Here is a 25,624-nt window from a genome sequence, read left to right on the forward strand (position 1 = left end):
TCTATCTCTTATTTTTGTGGCTTATTTTAGTTTCTCATCAGTTCACTAAAAATGGAGTATCACTTCTTCTCATGATGCATTTTCACATGGCAAATCCACTGCAAAATTTATACAAATGTATATGATATAAAGATCATCGCTCTTTGCTAGCCAGGGAAAACAAATAAGTAAAAGTTAGTTAAGATGGGACTGACATGGTTGATTCATTCTATTAACTAAATAAAGGAAGATTCCAGAGCCGGAGGCTTTGCAGGGGTGATTGATATGGATTAGGATCGCAACTTCCCACTTAGCCTACTGAGTATGCTTAAGAAGGTAAAGCACCTCTCTGAGTCTTGATTTCTTGATCTATAAAATGGGAGACACTGCTACCCACCTCCTAGGATACACATGAGAAGTTAAAGACTGTAAGTGTGAAATGTTTTAATACACACCCATCACATCAAAGCTCTCAAAAAGTGGTAACTTCTACTTGAAGACAGGAAGCGCCACAACCTCTGCGTATCTTCCACCTGCAGTGTACAGTAACTATGCTAATAGAAGACAGCTGTCTGAGCAGGAGTGCCCCCTCCCACCACGTGGTCCACTGGCGGCCCTCTAGGTTTCCCAGAACCCCACCTGGATATACTGACCTGGGAGAGAGGGCATTCTTTGGCTAATGTGCTCTGGTTCATCTCTTTGAGCAGTTCCTTTAAGGCATTGCGGACTGTGGCATGGTTCCACTGCTCCGCAGGCAAGTCTTCCAACTTCGAACAACTGGGAAACAGAGCAAGAATGAATGGCAAACCTCAACAAAGGACCCTGGCTGCAGAGGGTCCTTGACAGATTGTGACAGTCACTCCTGGGTCCTCTACCAGTGGGGGAAAACTGCTCAAGATCAGCATCCAGCATGGGCCCTGAAAGAGGGAAGGGGAGCAAGACTGCTTCTCTAGGACTTGGACAGAGCCGTATGCGGTGTCTTTGTTTTCATATTGGCCTGAGAAAAATAGTCACTTTAGATATGAGGAATTATTAATACTTTAAAGTGTGGTTTTTCCAGTTTGTTGGTGAAAACAGCATGGCAATGTGATTATAAACTTCCACAATACAAGTTTAATTATTGGACACCCCTAAGGTTAAATGCAGACAAATGTTCCATCGAATTCGAGGCTGTGAAGAAGGTCCACTCTTCACTCTCCTGGAACAATTCAGAGATGTTGTTTCCCTGACCAAAAATAACTTTTAAGAGAGGACATTAAAGCATTCCTAGACAAGGATGGGAATGTTTGGTCTCTATTAACATACAAAATCTCCAAAATGAGCAAATTCACTAAAGGACAACATTTCTTAAATCATTATTTACAGGCACTTTACAAGACTCTGCAGAGAACTGATGCTTTAGAGGAAAAAAAAAAAAAATTTCCAGAACCTCTGCAGGCCACAGAGTATGCTTCTCTTAAGGCAGTCACCACAAAAGGAAGAAAAAGATGCCCAGTGCCAGCACCTTCCTGGTAAGCCTGCTACACAGGAACAGAACTCAGCCTTCAAAACACAAACCTGAAAACAGTAGAAGTGTTTATTCTTCAAATAGTATGTGCTAAGCATTTAAACAGAGAACCCATTAAATTAGGGGCTGTGGAAAGTTCCCCTCTAAGGGCCATAGATTTTTAATGATTTATCAAGCTTCCCTTAGGTTACCACTTCACTGCTTCTGAAAACAAAACATAAAACAGTTGGAATGTGGACTATAAAGATGCCTGGTGAAGTGTCCCTCCTTCCCTCCTCTCATTCCCTTTTTTGTTTTGCATTTCATCCAGTGTGTAGAAATTAACAAAGACAGGACATGCTAGTCTCAGCAGCGACTCTCTGACCCACGAGCAGCTCCATGAGTAAGGAAGGGCAGATGTTCAGAGACACGCACCTTTGTAATTGGATTTTCAACGTCACAACATGATAGACATCCTGCAGCATGTCGGCCACTGTTGCGTCGGGTGCATCTGTCACATAGCTGAGGGGGAGAGGATTCCACCTCCCCAGCTTGATTATTCCTGCAAAGAGAAGAAAAACACAGTAAACACATTTCTGCTATTTATTAAACCTTCTCATTGTTTGCTCAGTGTTAAGAAGGTCATTCAATAGTCAACATTCAAGGCCCACTCAGAGATATTTTACAACCCAGTGCAATAACCTATTTCTTTCTGGCTGACAGCTGAGTTAACTATACAGGAAGATGGGAATGAAAGGATGAGGTTTAATCACGGACAATCAGTTCTTTTATGTTTTCCTGTTTCTTAAATTACTTAGAAAACCATACGGATACTTCCTTCCCCCAAAGTCTTGTTTCACATTCTAACTTAAGACTGATGCTAAATATACCGGACTGCTGATTTCACAGACAAAAAAAAAAAAAAAAAAAGCAAGCCTAAGTAAATAGAAGATTTGGTTTTGAATTGTACAAGAAAATTCCTGTGTGTGGGCTCAGCACACACACAGTCACATCCTGATGTGGTGTGATCCCCAGTGCAAACAGCATTTGGAGCTGATGAAGCAGTTCGAGTTCACTTCCAGATTAGTGTTTCACCAGGCAAAGGGGTTATTTCCAACAGCACAATGATTGACCACAGGTCAGAAATAGCAGAGATGTCTTCAATTTCCCTTTTTTTAAAAAAAATTTTATTCCTCTGCTCTTTTTAGAATGACAATGGTACCATTTCCCTGTGGGTTTCCTGCTGCATATGGTAAAAATCATGACAATGGAGAGACAATAAAGATCCTGATCAAACTTAAGCTATATAAAGCAGTGATTTTAGGAGTACCCTTGTGACAAGAAGATTCATGGGACAGTTTCAGCAACACGTGATAATGCTAACCTATTCATAAATGGACCCATCTTATCTGGTGCAGAGGGCACATATAATGTTGATGAAAAAAATTCCATTTGAAAACACAGTGTAACAAAAATTTTATTTTGTATGCTATGAAAAATCCAATGGTTCCCCAAGATGTCAGAAATTGTCGCAGATCAGAAACAGCTGTTTTAGTGAAAGAAAAGGAACAGATTTTTTTTTTTTTTGGCAATACAGGTGAGTCCAACTACACTGTTCTTTCAAAATATTTTTTATCATCAAAGAGAGAGAACACCTGTATACCCAAGTGAACTTTTAAAAGCTTCACAAAACAACGCTTTATAGCTATGGAGTAAAATTCCAATAATAGGAAGTGAACTTTCTGGTCAGGGCACGTCCTGTCCAAGATGAAATAAATGAATGCGCAATGCTTGACATAATGCTTGAAAACAGGGAATAAACAGAACAAAAATATTAAAATGATGCACTGTTTCAGTATTAAGATTTAACAATCTGGTGCTGAATATGCTGCAGTATAAATAGTGCCTGGACTCAGATCCAATAAAGTAACACAGCTCTCATTCATAGTACCGTATGTCTCCAGTTCTGGCTCCTTAAGTCACATTTCACTTGCCAAGAAAAGCTGTTTTCTTGTGGGGATAGTTTTCCTAACATTCTCTCTCATGACAATGAAAAGTGCACAGCAACGCAACATAAAGTAGTCGTGAAATGAACATCCAGGGCCCACTGGACAGCCGCTCATGAGAGGCTGGGTCTGCTTCCTTGCTCCTTTTACTCCTCCTGACATTTGAAGATACTAAAAAAGATAACATATAACATGTCTAACATATTTCCTTTTTTAAAAAAGCACTATATAATTTTAAATTCCTTAAAAAAAATCATTATCATGATAGTCCATAACTGGAGGCTAAACTGACCATATTCTAAAGACATGGTATTTCATTTTAAGAAACTAGAAGAAGGAAAAGATGAAGTCAGCAACTGTACCCTATGCCAGATGAGTAGAAGCAGCCGATTTTGTGGGTCATTTTGGTGACTAAGAATACAAAGGTAATATGAAGCACAGGATGCCTCCCGCAAACTGCCACGCACAACTCTAGCGAGGGTACTTGCACGCTGCTCTATGTCACTGCTTCTTCCTCTTTACTGCTGAATAGTGTTCCACAGGACGGATATACCACAATGCAATCAGGCACAATGGAATACCTCTGTATGATTTCATGTACATAAAATGCAAAAACAAGCAAGACTACAGGACCAATCTGTGAGGACTGAAGTCAGAAAGAGGTCACCTCTGGACAGCAGGGGCAACTGGCTGGAAAGAAACATAAAGGGATTTTCTTGGTTTGGCTGGTGATTGCATGGGTATAAAAACTGTCAAGTTCATCAGCTGCAACACATACTCTGCATACATCGTACCGTATGTATACTGTAGCTCAGTACAAGAAGAGGATTGGGGGAGGGATCTCTGCAGGAAATGATAGACAAATCACTCTACTGGAAATAGTAATACTCCATTTAGGTAAATTCTCCACCTTGATGAGCTGGAAGGGGACTTGTCTGGGCTGGAATGAGACACACACAGGTGTCTTCACAACACTTAATACCTCCACAGAGAGCAGCTGCTACAGGTTGGTCTCTACATCTTGGAAGAGAGCTAATTGACACATGCTATTTTCAGGCGATGGGAAGTGGCATGTGCTTTTTCTTTTTCACACCATATTGTATAACCTGGTCCTAGAAGTCACTTTCTTGGCTCTACCATCTACCAGGGTTTTCAGGTGCAAGATCTGCTAAGATAGCTATGTCTAGAAGCTGCTCTCCTCTAGCCAGGCAACAGGGACTTGGAGTAACTCTTTTTAATAATAAGCCCTTCCTTGAAACAAAGTCTTTGTCTGATGTATGAACCGTCTTTTGAAATACATCCCTTGAGGACGCTTGGGTACCTTAGCAGTTGAGCATCTGCCTCGGGCTCAGGCATGAACCCAGGATCTGAAATGGAGTCCCACATCGGGCCTCCTGCATGGAGCCTGCTTCTCCCTCTGCCTTGTCTCTGTCTCTCTCTCTGTCTCTCATGAATAAATAAATAAAATCTTTTAAAAAAAAATTAAATACATCCCTTAGATACAGTCTTCCTTCCCTAGTATAAAATAGACAAAGATATTACTTGGGTTAGAAGTTAAATGTTAATTGAGGAAATCAAACTGGGAAGCAGTATAACACAGTGACTAAGAACGCAGGCTTCCAAGTGAAATGGCCTCTGTTCACACCCTGGCCCCTCCCCATACTATGTAATCCCAGAAAGTTATTTAATTTCTCCATACTTCAATCCTCTCTCTCTATAAAATGGAATAAAAGTACTGACCTCATTGGAATATTGTGCAGATTAAATGTAAAGCCCTTAGTACAGAGCCTGAATATAATTAATCTCAACAATTAGCTGTTTACAGCAATTATTTAGACATTTTTAATGCTTCTTAAAAAAAGATAGTCAACTTATGACTCAAGGTTGTTTTTATGACTTCATTATCTTTCCATCTTTAATTGGGTCATGTGCCTGTTAAAGGCCCTCATTATTTTAAATCAAAAAGGAGGACTGCACATCAGTGATGCCCCTCCCTCTTCTCCCACTGCCCCACTGCCTATTTCCCATTCATCTCTTCCATCCTTGCCCCTCCGTGCCTTCTTTCCCTTCACCTAGAAACAGGTTCAGAGTTCCCTTACTTTAAAAGTAACAAAAACATGACAACAGTCTCCTTCTCTTCAGTCTCTCATTTTTTTGCACCACCAGATGTCCCAGAAGTGCATGTCCAACTCTTCATGGTACCTCCACTGCCTAGCTATCTATTTTCAATGCTTTCCAAGAGGAAATGGAGGCTCAGAAGGGTTGCCTTGAGTGGTATGACCAAGGTAATAACTAAACCCAGATTTGATCTAAATACCACACTGCCACTCTTCTTAGCATTCTGTAAGTCACAGTGGTTCGAGTGCGAAACACAGAAGAATAGAAACAAGTTTGGTTCCAACTTTGGAACGCCCTAAAATGCCCAACTGAGAAGCACACCCTGTGGGTCAGAGGTCAGGGGCGAGGCCTGGAGTCAGTGTGCAGCCTCCTCTGCTTGTCAGCTGTGAGACTTTGGGAGAGAAGGCTAGTGTTGTCTCTCCAAGACTTTGTTTCTGTTATCAGTAAAATGGGGATAAAAACAATGCCTACCCTTGAGAGGTGTCACAAGGCTTTAAATGAGAATGAGAATTCAGCACTGGGACTGACCCACAATGAATGCTCGGTAAACATCAAGGGAGAAGTAGATCCCTGGGAGTTTTTTAGTGTGGATGTAACACCACCAAAGCCAAGTGATAGGAAGATTAATCTATAGTGAATGCAGGTGGATTAAAAGAAGGCGATATTCTAAGGAGGTGGGGGGAGCGGGGTAAAGAGCTGAAAAATTCAGACAGGTGTGTCTAAATATAACCATGAACAGCCCCTTCCTCCCTCCCTCCACTTAGGGATACAGACTCTACCAAATGTTACAGAAGAGGCTATGGGCCTGCTGGTGATATCTGGCTTGCAGTGCTAGAGAAGCCTCAATAGAAACAGCTGGTATACGAATAGAATTTTCAACCCTCACACTGTATGAGTAGGCTTTACAAATCTGAAAAGTGAAAAATCAATGATTACATTAAATGGGACTATATGCATGCACATACCCACACCTCAGGCCCAGCCAGGCACACAAAAAATGCCCAATAAATGACAATTCCCATTTCTTCCCTGAATACACTTCACACTCTCACTGTGAAGTACTGATTTCTATCGTTCACTTCTAGAAACAGTACACATTCTTCAAATTCTCCCTGAAAATAATTCTAACCCGGATCATCCCAGCCTTTTGTCTAAGTAGCCATGTAGTAAATATTCCTGGTCAGCCTGTGTATCTCATAAAGAACTTACTTTATCACACCTTTTATACTACTTTACAGTTTGTGAAGTGTTTTTTGTTTTTTTGTTTTTTCTTTTTCCAAAGCATTAGTTCATCCTCATGAGGACAGCAAGGGGTCAGTATTATACCTGGAAGTGAGCTGAAGAGCGACTTTTCAAACACATCAGTTGATGACAGCCAGGTCTAGGTCTGGGCTTCATCTGACAAGTTTTGCAGCTACTGGACCAAAAACCTTTCTTCTCAGCTCTGCTCATGTGCCAATGCTCAACCACACGATGGGCCTCCGGAGAGCCTGGTCACAGCTTGTCTACAGTCACACGTCAGATAGGGTCTTGATATTTAATGTTAAACAACAGAATATATGAGACCAATGAGCAAACGGGTGACAAGCCCAAAAGACTGAAACTTCTCTAGAAAAAACAATCTCCCACAACAGTGCCATTTCGGACATCAACATTTCCTAAACTGTCTTTCTTATTCCCAAGGAATTTATCATCTTGCAAACATTTACAAAATACCTGCTGCTGAGGACTGCTACAGATGCAGTGTCAAACTCTTTGAGTCACAAATTATGGGACTTTTTATTTGGGGCTTTAAATTCATAAAAATGTTAATGTGACTGAATCAAGCACAATATAAATACTGTTCATAATATCCAGACAAATCTGTTCACTAAAATACAAAGGACCTATATGCACTCTTTGTATAATGCCTTCAGACCAAATAACAAAATGCAATTGTAGGTAAATCTCTCATTACTGACATAAAATTAGGTTGGGAATGGAGGCAATTTTTGTCTAAAATTAAAAAGTTGCAGTAATGGAAACCATTTCTACTCTCTCAAAGCAGTGCTCTATCAGAGTCAGAGTTGACACATCATAAAAAAACGAAATTTCAAAAAAGTGATCTTTGTTCATGTTTGTTATCAGTATGTAACCTATCTCAAAGAAATCAAATATTCTTCTCGGTAGATACATCATCATTCATATCATTAGTATTATTTACCTCTAACTATATGAAAAGAAGAGAGGTGATAGATAATACACAGTAGAACATATCAATATTTGATTGAAGTTCTTAGAAAGTCAGTCACTTCTGGGGATAAAATAAAATGTGGTGATAATACAATATAATCTATACAATAGAAAGGTTGTATTAAGCACTAATCATCCATCCATTCAACAAATTTTTCTTCTGTTTCTCTAGCACAATGCACTAAGATGCAAACATAACCCTTATACACACTATCCCTAGAATTATGGAGCTCACAAATGAGTAGAGAAGCTTATTACTACTATATACATAGCTAAGTGAAACCACTCTTAAAAGAAACCAAAGTGACAGCATTTACCCCCTGTGCTTCAAAAATGAGAAACATTTACTTCATAAAGGCCTGCAACAGATTGCCTGGAAGTACATGAGAATAATTCTCACGGTTTGCTGTGGCATATACATATAGGCTGATAAAATCAGTACATATTGGGTGTATTGCAGAATAAAGCCCACAAATCAATCTGAGAGACAGATAAAGGAAGCTAGCAAGATATCAGCAGTACTCTTATTATACAGCTCAATAAATATTTTTTTTTTATTCCAGGTGCATCTTAACATTAATTTTCAAAGCAAAGTAAAAACTCAGCCGGGGAAAAGAAACACAAACAAAAGAGACAAAGGCTGGGGTCTATATACCTCATAACTCCCTGCAAAAGATCGGAGCAAAGGAGTATCAATAAAAAAAAACTCCAACCTCAGAACTAAGCCTTGGGGCTTCTGGTTCACGGTATTATTTCCGCAATACAGCAACTGCTGATGGAGCCCCTTGTAAAAACGAGAGAACTCATGACGCTGATTGCATCAGTTTATCCTCCTCAGTGGCCGTGTCCCTATGGTATAGCATATAATTTTCTGTTGTTCAGCTATGCTTTGTTAAAGAAATTAAAAACTGTCTGTCCCATATAATAAGAACACAGAATTATTTATCCATAAATCAGTACACATGAAACCACTACCCAGCAGTACATAATAACTCAGCCTGGGTTTCTAACCTGGGCATGACTGTGGTATATCATCAAATTGTAGCAGCATAAATGCATAAATTACAGTTATTATTGTTAAACCTGTGGTGGGAATGACTTCTCGATGAGGAAAGAGAAAAGAGGCAAAACAAACATGATTTCTTAAGTATACACATCGTCCTTAATGCATAGCTTACCCATACCCCAATAAAACTTAGCAGGACTCTTCTACGCCTTCTGCTTTGATTTTTAAAGACTAGCTCTATTTCAAAAGTTTTGCATTGGGGCAAAAGTAAATGAAAAGTGAAATAGCATTCTAGCATTTTACATTATTCAGGTGCCATTATAACTTCCTCGAATTATCGAAACCTCAAAATGCACTTGTCTAGGAACCTACAATACACTTAATCCTGTGTTTGTAACAATACAAAAGAAATCAACAGACAAAAATAAATAATTCAATGATTCAGAATAAATGTTGAAGCCATACTGTTATATAAATTTATCTAAAATCAATAGATACATGACACACACACCAAACGCTCTGCCTGCAACAATTCAGGTATTTATGACAAACACATAATTTTTTTTTATTCTTTAAGAACATTAACTTTTATTCTTAAATACTATCTGTATCAGGAACATTATGAGCATTAAAAAAATAAAACATGGGGCACCTGGCTGGCTCAGTCGATAAAGCATGTGACTCTTGATCTCAGAGCTGTGTGTTTGAGCCTCATGTTGGGAGTAAAGTTTACTTTTAAGAAAACCTGAAATATGAATTTCAGAGCACTTTCTGAATAAACTATGATGAGATACTGCTGTCTACTAATCTTTTCTGGAGCTGATCACCTCCTTGTGCTACAGAAACATTCTACTAAAAAACTATATGCAGTACCATTTCGTGCCTTGTAATTCTATACATGGTTTTTACATTTTGCAGCATAAAGATTTTGTCTCATGTAATAGACGCTGCTTCACATTTGGGAAACGTTATGTTATAACCCTGACTTTTATTAGATTATTTAATATAAGCACTAAGTAACTAGACTAAATTAATAAAGACTCTATTAAAAAAAAAAAGCAGAAAGAGAGAGAGAGAACAAAATTATTCCACAAATTAAATAAAACTTTCTGAAGTTGGTATTTTAAAAACCTTTATTTAATTTTCAAAATTCCAATTCTTCTGAAAAACAGCCAAAATATTGGTCAGGATATGAAAAAAATATGGTTGGCATTTAGTTATTTGTTTCATAAGAGTGCCATTCAAAACTATTACATGGGGAAAGAGGACAAATGAGAAAGAAAACTGTTATGAGAAATTATTTGGGATCAGTTCTAAGCTTCTGACACTGGTTAAAAATTATTTCATCTGGTATATATTTTCTTATTATTGTTCTCAGTTTAATCACTATCTAAAAGAGTTTCAAATTAAAGGATTAATTTTGGCAGGTAACACATACTTCTTTTTTTTTCCTCCTTTCTAGTCACAAATATATTTGCATAAAGAGATTTCCCTCCAGCATTTGTCCCCTTAAAATATCTTCAATAATCAAAGACACAAGGGAAAAAGTATACTTTTTTAAACACACTTTGCTACATTCTAGCAGATGCTATTCATAACTTATGTTTAGCCAGTGTTTCTGCATCCTCTGGGGTAAGAAGTATCCACCGAAGATCTAAAAATACAGTTGCTGCACATATTTCCCATCCTAATTAATTACATGTATTCTTTTAGTCTGGAGCTCCAATGTTGCAGTGTTTTCCTGATGACCTAGCTTTCCAGGTACCTACTCCATCACTGGGCTCAAGACCCTCGGAAACCCTATCAACTGCATGCTCCCAATTATATATTCCAGAATTGTCCCTCAGGCATATTCTGTTTCCTATAATTTAAGGTTACATAATATCTGATCCTAAGGGCAATATTATGATGGCATGTTGATTATCAAAGAAAATGTTGCCATATAATATGCAGACAAAAAGTATAGTCATTTATGTTGTACATTTTTATTCATGTGCCAACTAATCTGATTTCATAGTAATTTGTTAAGAAACTGCAAGACATGGAAGCAAATATGGCTGTAACTATTACAAAATGGCAACTGCTTTTGGTTTGGAGGCATTTTGTTTTGTTTCTGTTTCTTTTGTTTTGTTTGGGGTTCCTTTAAGAACATTTTAATAATTTTTGCTTTCAATACATCTTTATACAGACTTACCATTATATCTAATAATGTACATGGTTAACAGGTTTCAGAGAGCTCCCATTCAAAAGAGTTCTGAAAATTCCTTATTTCCTTTTTTGGGGGGGAAATGTACTATCTCAAAACAGCAAACCACATTTTAAATATGGCACTATCATTTTAATGGCTCTGCTACAGAAGCCAAGTGTCTAACACATAGGTGCTTGCTCATTAGGCAAATGTTATTTGAAGTGAAACAATGGTAGATCTGTAGCCACAATATACATGGTGATGAATAATGACAACAGTCTCTCTGGGCCCCCCAAAATACTCAGCCATGTTAGAAAAATGCCATAAGAATCATTGGGTAACTGAATGTGATAGACACCTATCAATCATTCCTGATGAGATGTATAGTTATCCCATGGTAGCTGGGCCAAACAGCTGGAGATGATCTGGTAGATAGATGAAGGTCAGGAATGGGTTATTCTCCCCGCCCCCTGCCCCCCGCCCCATTTCCAGGGCTTTGCAGTTTAGTGACAACTGTGCTGTTGAGAGAGGTCAGATGAAGTGAATGGGTTCCAAGTTCAGCCCTAGAGGAGTCATGGGCCCCACCCTGACTTCTGGAACATAAAGCTCCAGGGACAGATTCCAGGAGATGCTGAGGATGAACCAAATTTGAGAAGCACTGCCCAAGATGTCCAGTAAAAAATGACATCTACCTGAAGTAGGGATAAAATCAATTCTCTGACTTTTAAGAAAAGCACAAAGACACCACAATATTCCCAGATTTCTTTTTTCCAATTCACTAGCAAATGTTTTCATATTTTTCAAGTAAAGTTAAGAAAAATTAGAAAGTTATGGTATGTGAGAAGAAAAATGGGGTCAGGAGTGCATTGTAACTATTCCTTTTTAATTTTGCAGGATTTGGCATATACTGAATAGGTAAAAACAGAAAAAACTGGTTCATATATGCATGAAATCCAAATCTCTTTACTTAGACTATAAACTACCAGAAAGCAAGGGCCATGTCATTAACTGTTTTCTACAACTCTAGCTACAGCCCCATATGCATAAGAAGAACTAAACTACAGTGTGTATATGACAATCATGTAACAAGAAAACCACACTGTCTGGAAGACCAGTAGACTGAGAATCAGGATATCCAGGGTTGGTCTTAGATCCACCCCGTCAGCTGTAGCTCTGCACCTATGGGCAACCCATTTAACTTCTCTGGGCCCTTTTATTCTCTTCCATAACATGGGGATTTAAAAGCAAAAACGGAATTAAAACACCACCACAAATAACAAAAAATTCCCCTGCCTGACTCACAAAATGATAACTATAATAAAACATGAGCTAAACACTGAGAATTATAAAGCACTGTATGAACACATGCTGGTATTCATGAATTGTTAGTTAACATAAAAGAGGTAAGCTTTGCATTTTTTTAGAATGCTTTTAAGGGAAAGTTTCCGTTATTTAAACAAAAACATGAATCTTCTAAAATGTCACTGGCTAACATGGCAAGTCATCTGACGTAATCAAAAGAATCTGGGGCAAGTCACTTAATCTCTCTGATCCTCCATTTTACCATCTTTAGGAAAGACTGCAATCTGGGAGGTGTTTAGGAACTGCATCTTACCACCTGCCTACTACTGCAAAGCATACCAGAGATGGATGGATGTATAGATGAAATAGATGAAAGGTAGTTGGGTAGGTAGGTAGGTAGGAAGCAAGGAAGCCAGGAAGGAAGACAGATGGAGGAGGGAAGGAAGAAGGGAAGGAGAATGACCCACTCTGCCATAACCCACGGACAGCACTATCTTTCTTTGCAGACTCACCCAATGTTCCCTACCAATACTGTCCCCAGCATCCTGCTAACCCCCAACAAGCAGACAATGGAGCTCCTCCACTCTTAGCACCTTGGATGTCCAGGAAGACCAGCACAAAAGATATTCTAGACAGCTGCTGAAGGTACAAAGAAAGGCCTGAGGGGCTAAAATCCTCAAATCAAACTTTCTCATGGAATTCAAGCCACCCCAGAGACTTATTGACGATATTCCTCCTTATAGCTCTGACGTTCTAAATCAAAGCACTACCCAAATCTTTGGGGCCCAGTTATGGTGACTTTGATAACTGTCATTTTAACCACACAATAAGCCTTCAAAACTGTGAAAATGAACTCAACATTGAATTGGTGGGTTGATTTTTCTTTCATTAAAATTCTACTTTTCTATTAAAAAAATGGCAAGCACCCAGCTTTTTGTGTCTCAGGAAGGGCTCATTTTCAAACTTTCAAAGTATAGTAAACAACTTCTAAATTCAGGATAACTGAAGGTCTGCCAGTTGGTGAACAAAACAACAATGGCTTTCATATCAACCAAGAAAGGGAACGTGGCTCAATCAGGATTTTTTCAAACTGAGTATCATTTTGCCAAATGTACTTCTTATTAAAATAACAAAGATACTGCCTAAAGACTATTAATGAACTACTTGAATAAATAGAATTATGTTCATTACTTCTTTACGTTAAAATTATTAAGAGTAACCTCCCCAGGGATTCTTTTGTTAATGAAAAACAATAACACAATTGTTAGCACAAGATACTCTCAGATGAATGTTACACTTCCATAGCACCAAAGAGAAGAAATAAATTGTTTATATGCCTAGACAAATAAGTAATTTTCTCTCCTTAAATATACATTTGTACAGATCTCCCTCAATTTACAGTGCGGTGATGTCTTGATGAATGAATGTATCCTAAGTTGAAAATACCTTAAGTTGAAAATGCATCTAAACATACCCTACCCTACCAAACATCATAGCTTAACCTAGCCTACCAGAAATACACTCAGAACGCTTAGTTAGCCTGCAGTTGGGCAAAATTACCTAACGCAAAACCTATTTTATAATAATATTGAATGTCCATGTAATTTATTGAACACTGTACTGAAAGTGAAAAACAGACTGGCTATCTGGGTAAGGAACAATTGTAAATGCGATGGTTGTTGACCCTGGTGATCGTGGGGCAGCTTGCAGTTCCATAGGGTGTTATTATATTCACTTTATAACTAGCCATCAAAAAACTGGATGTTTCTTTTATGCTTATCATGGGATTGCTACGTCACTACACTAGAAGAAAGTAACTAACCCAAGTTATCTAATTAAATGATGAACCAAGTTATCACATTAAACTTAATTCACGGGATCCCTGGGTGGCTCAGTGGTTGAGCGTCTGCCTTTGGCTCAGGGCGTGATCCTGGGGTCCTGGGATCGAGTCCCGCATCGGGCTCCCTGCATGGAGCCTGCTTCTTCCTCTGCCTGTGTCTCTCATGAATAAATAAATAAAATCTTTAAAAATAAATTAATTAATTAATTAATTAATTAATTAATTAAACTTAACTCACACCGAAACAAATAAGTTATCAGCTTTTAAGTTCTGACATAACACTTCTCAGTATGATTCATAGTAAGTTAAACTTACTTTAGTTAAATGGTCACAGACATTTATTTATCAGTTTGTGGTTTTTATACATTTGGAAACATCTCCAAACCAGTCAGTCATAATCAGTCAGGGACTATCTCATTCATCTGAATGCCCTAGTCTGATGACTGACACTTAGTAGAGGCTAAAAAAAAAAAAAATGCTTGCCTTATATTATCGAAACATGATTATGTTCTAAGAACTATGAATCCAATAATGATTGCAAATTTTCTCCCCAACCACATCTATATGACATATAGCTTTAGCATTTAATTTGTATTTTGTCGGGCAGCCCCGGTGGCGCAGCGGTTTGGCGTCACCTGCAGCCTGGGGTGTGATCCTGGAGACCGGGGATCGAGTCCCAGTGTCGGGCTCCCTGCAGGAGCCTGCTTCTCCCTCTCCCTCTGCCTGTGTCTCTGCCTCTCTCTGTGTGTCTATGAATAAATGAATAAAATCTTTTAAAAAAATGTATTTTGTCAAGTAAAATAAAGAAATTAGAAGCAACAGCTTTGCTTCTTGCTACTGAATTACTTGATGACACAAAATATTGGATTGGGGTGATACATGTAATAATGCTTTTAATAAACCATAATAAGACTTCTAAAAAGAAATCTTTTATTCATCCGTAAAGCAAGCCATGTCAAGCAAACCCACGTAAACAAGTTGTTATGGTACTGTATTTGAGGCACAGCGATTTCTTTCTCTGGCCTAGTCACAATGATGTAGACTATCTCAAACTGTTTAATGTTTCTTGCCCCTCTACTGGCAAGAAATAATTTGGGTTACAAAATGACTTCACATAAGTTATTAGCTATGTTAAATATCCAGCAATTTTCAGTATGAGCTTGATTTAGACAACTGACAAACAGAACTCAGTTTTCTCTAACTCTTTATGCACCCAAACCTGGAGATAAAGCCCCAATTTTTGTCTTCTTGAATTTCCAGCTCCTGCTTGGTTCACAGAACCTTTTATTCTTTTCTCACAAAATGCCGCTTTAGTATCAAAATATTTTCTCAAGATCTGCTCTAATAGAGTCATAAGACATGCTTGAGATTTCCATATTTGCTGTCTCTATTATCTTTTTGGAAGACAATTACTGTTTCACCCCAGGGCATTCAAAGTAACTGTTGCAATAATCCAAAAATTCAATTGCCCAGAGTGGGTATCCTTATATAAACATTCATTCTGGACAATTTAAGGTATTTGCTTTTGCAAATGTAAGTCCTACAGATTCGTTTTACCAAAAAAAGACAATAATATTTTGCATCTAGAGAGAAAAATGACCTTTCAAAGTCACCACAGCACAAAGGGAAGACATAGTCTCGCCAGTCTCAGGAAAGCCCAAGGTCCTCAGGGAGAAGAAGCCAAGTGAGAATGGAGAAAATCATAAATGCCAGGCTAGTTTGCTTCATCTACCCTGAGACACTGCCCAAGTGTAACCTGACCCATGGTTGTTAGTGAAAATATCACCTCTATTGTTAACTTACTCCCGGCAAATACATTTCTGTTTTAATGGAAAAGAAGATCTGGGTTCACACTCATCAGACCCAACGGAAGGCCATATTAGCAATTTGGCAGGTGCCTGAGGGCCATACCTAATCTGCATAAAATGAAGCAGATTGCAACCGCCCTCATCTTTTTTATTTTTAAACTGGTTTTTGAAGCCGAGCATACATAAAATCTCAGAGGGAGAGACAAGAAGATGGTAGTGCATACATTTTCCTTCATGCCTTGATTTTCATTCTTTTTGTACAAACCATGTTCCTGAATGGCTATTTACTGAAACCAAGATAACAAAATAAAAGGTGCTAGGAAAAGGAGTAGGCAGGGATCACAAATGCTGCAAAAAAAAAAAAAAAGAAAGAAAGAAAGAAAAGAAAAGAAGAAAAGAAAAAAGTCTTATATCTTGTAATAGATCTTCACAATCCTCCATAGTATAATTTTAAATCAGTTTGAATTTGAATTCAGTGTTCTTTTATTTTGTAAAGACATGCTAAATGGAAATGTGCTCTGAATTTGGGAAACAAGCTAACAGAAATTCCAAGACTAATAATTATTTGTAAACCTATGATCTGTCTAATAGAGAAAAATGTTATATTAAGTATCACCATTATCATCTCAACACTGGTTTCTGCTGCTCATAGGATAATTTAAAGTGACAGTGCTCTTTATATCCTAGGAATTTATCATCAAAGTCATTCCCATTCAAGACTGGGTGAATCTGAGAAATAACTTTCAGCAATAATGAATGGTGGATAATGCAAGCCACACAAAATCTGGAGAAGAATACACGCACAAAGGTAAATGTAACAGACAATTTTTTTTAAATGGGGTTAATGTGGACATTGAAGTCTCAAAAGAGAGCCATGATAGAATTTGGTCTCTGTTGCTTTAGAAAGACATATAGAAAGTGTTTAGCAGGATGCTAGGGAGCACAAGGATGTTACAAGAAAAAGGTTCCACCTCACTGAAGCCGTATCTTTATCTTAAGTATTAAGGTCATTAAGGTCAAAAAAAGGGAATGCCAGGTGGTTTTAAGGGAGAAAGATAAGGGGATCTTGAAGTTGCTTCACAGGGAAATAAGAAGCCATTGTAGAACATTAAGAAATGATTGAGAGATATCAGTCTACCAGTACCAACAAAAGGCAGGTACTAGCTTTTCTTGAGCTACAGAATCTAGGTCATAGGAGAGACTACTGCATAACCTGGACCATAGAGGAACTGAACTACTGTGGCGCTGGATTGAAGAGAGGGTGTTTGCTGGCCACCGTGGAAGGAACCACACAATGTGAAGACAGGCGAGACAGACAGGCAGGGATGCTATCAAGTGAAAAATACTAGATTAGAATCAGAAGACCAAGTCACCTACCTCTCAGTTTCCTCCCTGGAAAATCAGCTCACAATGGTCTCCATCTTAAGGACTGCTAAAGGCATGATATGAGGTAACAGGAATTCAGGTTCTCTGTAAATTCTAAACTGCTGGCCAAAAGTAAGCTGTCAGTGTTGTTGACATTATAAAGAGTCAACACAATGACCGAGTTTCAAATGACTGATTTTGGGTTTAGAATCTTAGAGTCAGGAGGACTTTATTTTCTGACAGTAAGAGTAAAATTCCTCAAGAGCTAAGTAAATGTTCTACAGCTTGAGTGGTGATGAACGGGCCAATCTTTGAACTTTTAAAGACAAGGATATAGATAAGATTTAACCAAGTTAAAAAAAAAATTCATATTTGACCAGGAAAGGACATATAATTATGGACTCTTAAGAATGGAGGTTATTTTGTCACTCCCTATATGGAAACAAAGGACAAAATTCCAGTGACTGCAAAGAATCCACATTTTTAAGTTCTTACTATAAGCTGGACACTTTCTCCTTATGTTAATTTTCACAAAAATCCTGAGATATAAATATGAGTGTTTCTGCTTTAGATTAGGCTAGATAACTTGCTTAAGGTCACAAAAATGTTATATGGCAGATACTAGAAGCCAGGTTCACTTGACTCCAAAGACTATATTCCCACCTTCCCACCCCCACATCATGGCACCTCTTATTTTTTGGAGAACTCCAATTAACCTCTGAGATCCAACTCGCACAATACCTCCAGCAGGAATAGCACTCTTCCTATCCATACCCCCCACCCAACTACTACCAAGAATTAATCTCACTGCAAATGTATTTATTCATGAAGCAAATAATGACAGTTCATGTGAAATCTCCTTTCCCCATTAAACTGCAGGCTACTCAATGGAGCTTCCTTTTAGTCATCCTTATAGCTCTAGCACTAAACTGAGCACCTGGCATAAAATAGGCATCCAATAAATATGTAATGAATGAGTCAACAGAATTTAAAGACTCCAAATTGCCATTAAGTAACTTGATACCAACTCTTTCATGCTATTACTTTTATTAATTGCCCTTATTCATTTATTGAGGGTAAACTAGGAGTCATAATAGAGTTGTTCTAAGTGTCTTAGACAAATACACTTATTTAATCCTCAAATTATTTCTATAAAGTAAGAATTATCTCTATTTTAAAGATTAAGGAGTAGTAGCAGAAAAAAGATTAAGCAACTTACTATATAGATGCATAGCTTATAATAATGATAATAATTCCAGAAATTAAGTGTTTATTTTGTGTCAAGCACAACACTAGGATTTAACCTATAGTATCTCCTTTGATCTTCACAACAAACTAACGAGGTAGATGTTATCATCACATTTTGCAGATGATAATACCAGAGGACAAAAAGGTTAAGTAGTTTCTCAAGTTACACAGCTAACAAACAGTGCAACTACTATTTATATTCAAGTTTTTATGACTCCAAAGCCCACATTCTTTCTACTATATCAAGATCCTTTCTACTATGTTGCCTAAATCTTTCTATTTTAAATACCTGAGATAAACCCTTGAGATAAAATAAATCTCTAATAGATTATTTAAATCTAAATTGGTCACATTTAATAAATGGGTCATCAGAATTTAAAATAACATTATGTGCAGGCAAAAGGAGGCCCAGGAGTGTAGCCTGATTTAATGAACTGAATCAGTTGTATTTTGTCAGACCCAAAATACCATATATCGCTTTTGAACACAAAGAGCTGTGTAATACTGTCTTTCAAATGTATCATTAAGTTTTTTCACCCATTCGTTTTTAACATTTATGGAGTGTTTACCCTGATACTACAAGTACACGGTGGTGAACAAGATCTGCCTGGTGCCTACACTCATGAGACTTAGAGTCTACTAGGTTTAACCAACAAGCAAAGACATAATTAAAAATTTAACAAGTGCTAGGCATGAAAATAATAGGATGCTATGAGAAAGAATAATCAAGTAGTCAGGGAAAATGGCCCAAGGGATGAAAAGGAACCTGCCTTGCAATGAGAGTAGTGAAAAGGGGGTGCCACTCCAAAGTGGGGGAAAGAATGGACGATGGTCATGAAGAAGGGAAGCTTGCCTAGGCTGAGTTAATGAAGGACAGTGAGACTGGAAGCAGGAATGGGGGGAGGAAGTGGCAAAGGATGAGGACAGATTAGAAAGATCTTTGCAGGTCACGGCAAGTATTTGGATTTTACTCTGAATTACACAGAAAATCAGAGAAGGGTTTTAGGAAGGTAACCGGCATTGTTCCATTGTATTTAAGCCACCACCACTCAGGCTACAGAGGATGGGTGGGTGAATTTGAGCAAGGATGGAGCCAGGTCAGACGCTGTTGTGGTGCGTTAGGTGAGAAGGGATGCCAAACTGGACTAGGGGAAGCAGTGGAAATGGAACAAGTTAGACATTTCCAAATCTTCCCAATCCAAAATCATTGAGCTCTGTGCCATTAAAACATACACACACACACACACACACACACACACACACACATTGAGGGAGGAGACCATGAAGGAGTTTCAAAGGTTCTGGAGATGTTCCTTCTATTTCCTAAGCAGGGTAGTGAGTACAAGAGTTTATTCTTATGTTTTATGGTTTATTCCTCAACATTAAACATGTATGTTACTCATGTAAACATGGCATATTTAATAATGAAATATTTAGATTACTAGTGCTATGAGTTTTATATCATTGCTATATCCTAAAATACTCAGATATAGATAGTACTCTAGTAATTTTAGGCATTCTCTATGAATTCTTTGGTCTGACCTTTAAATCAGGACAATAAAGCTCTGCATCAGCCCAAATTCTAATGAAACAGATATTTTCTAATCCCAGGTTAACTGTAATAACAAGAGCCGTATGTTAAATTTCATGCCTAAAGTTTTAAACACTTAAATATTGGTGAAAATTGTTAATTTCTCAATTGGGAATATAATCTAGAATTCTTAAAAATATACTGTCCGTTACCAATTAGTCATAAACAAAGAATGACATCCAAATGCAAAGATATTTATTAAAGAATTAGTGGGGCACCTGGCTGGTGCAGTCTGTGGAGCATGTGACTTGATCTCAGGGTTCAAGCCCCATATTAGGTGTAGAGATTACCTAAAAGTAAAAATCTTTTTAAAAATTTGATATTGTCAATTAATAAAAGTTTTAATAAAAAAGCAAAAAAAAAAAAAAACTTAAAAAAATCTAAATGCCTAAAACAAATGGATGGTTAAGGAAATTACGCTATACCCATACCATTAACCATGAGGAAGTCATTAAAAATCATGCCATGGGAAATGTTTGCTATATTAAGTTAAAAAATGTTATATATAGATCTGTGCCTATGAGAGATAAGAAAAAAGAGATTATGAGGGATCTGGGAAAGACTATTAGTTAAGATAAATATCTTGGACCATATATGACATCAAATGGGAATCTTACTTTATCCTTCATACTGTTTTGTATTTTTTCAAATTTTCTACGACGAGTACATTTATTACTCTTAGATCACTGTGCTTTCCTTGCAAATTATTAAGCAAAGCAACCTACACACCAAAAAGAAGTTATTTGCATTCAGAAATCTCTGTTTTTTCATAAATTCTTGGGTGTTTTCAGATAAGAAACCCTCCAACTTAGAAACCCTTAGATAGAAATATGAACAGTTCTGATGTTGTCAAAAAGGATATTAAGCAAGAAAGCCCCGATTTTCAAAGTGGCTGGATAGGAACATCACTAAATTAAATCAATCTGGTGAGTTAGCAGAAATTAAGTCCTCTCCTACTCTTTATCACCTATTTGGCTAACTTCTACACAGAGCCTTCTGAGAAGACAGGGTACCACACCACAGGCAGATACAGGAAAACAGAAGGCAATCTCTGTCAACAGGGGTTTCCTATCACCTGGCTGGAGAAAGAGCAGGTAATACAAGACACCAGGGACAAACCAGCAAGTAAATGATCCCCATGCAAGTGCCCAGGGAAGGCAGAGGGACCTGCTCCTGATAGGGACCTGATAGGGACCTGCTCGCTCTGATTGAGCTCACGTCCCCCTTTATGGGCTAAGGAATAATTATTATGTTAACAGATAGAAGACAAAATATAAGTGGCAGTTGTAATTGACATAACCAATAACTCTCAGTTAATGGTTACTTACCTTAATTAAAATAGTGCACATTATTTAGAAAAAAGTTTTAAAATACAATCATAAAGAGCAAGACAGGATATAAAATAGCTTAGTATAATCTGGGGTACAACCACAAAAGAAAGACATATGTCATTTAGGCCGGAAATTATTAATTTACCATGTATATTTAATCATAAAGAAAGTATATTCATTTAAAAAATAAGAATACTGTATTGTTTTAACACTATGTGTCTTTTCAGGTCCCTCAAATAAGTAACATTTATAAAAACACGGCTTTAAATTAAATGACATTTTAAATAAAATCACACAAATCTCAAACAAGTAATTTTTTTTAAAGAAGTACTTTGGCATTCTTTTTTGTTTGTTTGTTTGTTTCCAGTCAATTAGAATACCGGACCACCCATTCTTTTCCCCTTTTGGTTATGCCCTTAAAATAACTGTGATGCTCCCATAGCTAAGAGCTTTACACTTGTAAATAGCCCCTCCCAGAAACCCAAATCTCCATATCTTAATATCATGAAAGCTGGAACTGTAAAATAAAATCTGTTAGCAGCTGAAATCTTAATGAGGTTCTACAAAGAAGCGGCTTTTCTGCAATGACTCAATGCATGGAAACAGTTGAGTAATTATAAATGCATGGGCTGAATGTGAGTTGGCAAATATAATACCACAGAATGTACCCAGAACTAGGGTTGTCCCAGTTCAAATGAGACTATATTCCTTTACCAGTGCAAGCACACAACTAACCTGAAATGTCTTTGGCTGAGAGATAGGTGTGAGCCTATAAAATTATGTCCCTTGACTCCCCATTTACATGGTGACAATCTGTTCTGGCCCACCAGCAGCCTGTTCTTAAACAACAAAGCACTTCAGAAGGAACACTGCATAACACTGGTTTCATCTGACATAATAGAAGCCAGTGACAATTGGACTAGAGAGATGGTTCTCCAAATCTGGGGACACGAGGCCCTCCCCTCAAAAAGAACTTATGAAAATGAAGTTCCTGGGATCTGCCACCAGGGACCAGATGCATGAGGCTAGAATGAGCCCAGGAAACCTGCACTTACATTAAGCATCCCAAAGCAAGCAGGCCTCTCAGGGAAATATTAGAATAGGGTATGTCCCCCTAAGAAGGCAAGGGGGGGAACACAAATGAAGGGTGCAGAAAGAGGAGCTAGTTTTGTTTGTTTGGTTGGGTTTTTTTTTGTTTGTTTTTTTTTTTAGTATTCCATCACTGTCAATTTTTCAGGAAAAAGGAAAGAAGTTTCCTCAAAAATATTCCCTGAACCTTCAGACATATAACTGTAAACTTAGAACATGTCCTAGAAATATTTTAGTATACTCTTTCATGGTAAAGAAATCGAATTCCCCACTAATTGAACTTATTTCTAGTTTTACATACATATATAGGTGTATACATATATATATATATATATATACACACACACACATATGCAGACATAAATACACACACTTATATAAATATTCTTAGAAAGGGAAACAAAAAAAGAAAAGAAAGCTCTGAGGGCCAAACACTGTCAAATCCATTCTCACTTAGGAATTCAAAAAATTTAGGAATGTTTAACTATGTGAATATTGTGTAGTCCACAGTAACTACTATTAGTTATTCTCTGCATACTGCAGGTAAAACACACACACACACACAGACTCTTTACACACCTAACAAGATAGAAAGTTAAAATGTAAACACAGTGAAACCCTACATTTTCTTGATTATGACTCCACAATTCTCACTTACTTTTTCCCTAAGCCCATTAAATTCCAAGCCCTATATGCTAATAATATGTTTGGTTATCACAACATGCAGTCCTTTGTGAAAAAGCCTCAGGAAATACCAAAATCTTCAGCTGACAATCTACCCCCTCCCCACCCCCATCCCAAGAAGATTGCTTCTCACAGAACCTTCTGAGAGCTTTTAGTATCTTGAGAGCTGTAGGATGCTTGCCCAAGTCATCTGGCTCATGGGATGGGACCTGCCATGAACACCTCTATGAAAGTAAACTATGCCGGGCTTAAATCGGAGTAGACTTGAGAGATATGAAGACACAGTATCTCAGAGGTACAAAACTGGCTTCTCTTGATGCTGACAATATAGTTTAAGCAATGGTGTTCTTAAGAGATATGTATTCTATAGTCTAGAAAAGCAGACACCAAAAAGATGAAAGTGAATAATGGGTATGTTTCTATGGCTAGAGTTGTTTTAAGAGATGGCTCAAAAGAGTCATGAGATTGGGGTGCTTGGCTCGCTCAGTTGGTAGAGCATGTGGTAACTTGATCTTGGGGTCATGAGTTTGAGCCCTATGTTGGGTGGAGAGATTACTTAAGATAAAATTTAAAAACAAGAGTTGTGAGGCTGCAAAAACACTCATATAATCATAAAAATGTGAAAGAATATGAGTAGGCATCATCATGAGAAATAACAGTAATAATGGTAAAATTCACTGAATACACAATGTCGATTTTTGGTCATTAAAATAGTATCTCACTTAATCCTTAAAACAATACTAAAGTAAGGAGGGCTCTTAACCCATTTTACAGATGAAACATAGAAAAACTAAGTAACTCTCCCAAGGTCAGATGCCCTAGTGAGGAATGAGCCCAGGCTCTTAACACTATCCTAAAAAATCCTTCTGTGTGACTGCTTAGGAAATTTTCCCATGAGCTTAAAGTTTTAAGCTCCATAAAAATTGTGGGAAGTGGAGCAGAGAAATAAGCAGGAATCTTTAAGAATTTTATCGAAGAGGTCACAGCTCAGAAAGACCTAGGAAGAGACAGAAACTTGCTAACTTTAACAAAGTTTTTATTTTTATTTTTTTATTATTTTTTTTTTTTAATAGGGAAGCTCTTTTTTTTTTTTTTTTAATTTTTTATTTATTTATGATAGTCACAGAGAGAGAGAGAGAGGCAGAGACACAGGCGGAGGGAGAAGCAGGCTCCATTCCCCGGGAGCCTGATGTGGGATTCGATCCCGGGTCTCCAGGATCGCGCCCTCGGCCAAAGGCAGGCGCCAAACCGCTGCGCCACCCAGGGATCCCTAACAAAGTTTTTAAATGAATTCAGGGACCAAATGATGATTTCAGACCACCGCATGTTAAAAAGATGAAGACTGGAGGTAGAACTACCCAATCACTGCCCTATCTCCATTTATATGCTAAAGCAAAAGAAGCTTGTACTAGAAATGCTAGAATAATGGCTAGGAAAGCCCTGAAAGCTAATACAGGAAATAAAGCCATAAAAGAACATCAGACTGTTGTAAATAAGTGTAAGTCTTCTAGACCAAAGAATTCATATCCCCGGGCATTTAGAATTTGTAGAAGTGGTACCTGATGGTAAAAATAAATAATTAAATAAGTAAAGTCATAAAGAAACAGAACTCCAAAACAAGTCAAATTTTAACTCACAGTTCAAAATTTAAAACATAAAAAAGTTCAGTCCACAAAGAAAGTGTAATGTCAAACTGAAATTGTGTCTTAAATAAGCAAACAAATTTTTAAAATCATGTCTTTTGGCCAAGGGTAGAGGAATGGCAGAAATATTTGAGAAAACCTTTCATCACACCTTATAAACATGATAGACAGTGCCTTCCTGAAATAACTAGTCTCAGAATAAACAGCCTTATCAGTGCTTTTCAGAGTTATGACCCAGTCAGTGTTCTGCCTTTGGCCCTGCAGATCCAACACTGTGCCAATGATTTGGATGAAGATGCATCTAAAATATGTGGAATGCATGAAGCCAATATAGTTAATTCAATGGGCTACTAACACTTGACTAGATAAAACAAAATGAAATTTACACAAGAATGAATATGCTAATATAGTATATATATATATAAATACGTAATTTTTTATTGTACCTAAATTCATGTGAAAAACAAAAACCAAACTTGATTACATTAAGCTGACTCATATGAGCCATTGTTGTGAATATCTGCTGTACGTAATTAATGTGCTGAGAGAATCAAGATCTCATGTGAGGTGATGAGATGAGTTAGCTTCAGAGGGCCAGATACAAGGGCGATACAGAAGAGTGGAAGGGCAGACACTGGACCAAATGTACATGTAGATGTCTGTGGTTGTACAGCTTACAAAAAAGGAAGTCTTGGAGAGGGCATTTTT

The 25,624-nt window shown here is 37.6% G+C and overlaps 1 protein-coding gene across 3 annotated transcripts in view; it reads right to left on the minus strand.

The window, feature by feature from the left end:
• Positions 1-25,624, minus strand: part of SATB2 (SATB homeobox 2) — a 191,459-nt gene that overhangs the window by 106,048 nt on the left and 59,787 nt on the right. For 2 of the 3 annotated variants that reach the window (XM_041737694.1, XM_041737693.1), the window contains exons 5-6: positions 1,901-2,027; positions 633-756 (exon numbers count right to left, since the gene is read on the minus strand). In XM_041737694.1, the coding sequence (XP_041593628.1) occupies positions 633-756; positions 1,901-2,027 (251 nt within the window). Of the gene's footprint in view, positions 1-632; positions 757-1,900; positions 2,028-6,915; positions 7,119-7,792; positions 7,840-25,624 lie in introns of those variants that run through there. The other variant, XM_041737695.1, reaches the window with a different exon arrangement.

The sequence above is a fragment of the Vulpes lagopus genome, chromosome 22, assembly GCF_018345385.1.
Source record: "Vulpes lagopus strain Blue_001 chromosome 22, ASM1834538v1, whole genome shotgun sequence".
Classification (NCBI taxonomy): Eukaryota; Metazoa; Chordata; class Mammalia; order Carnivora; family Canidae; genus Vulpes; species Vulpes lagopus.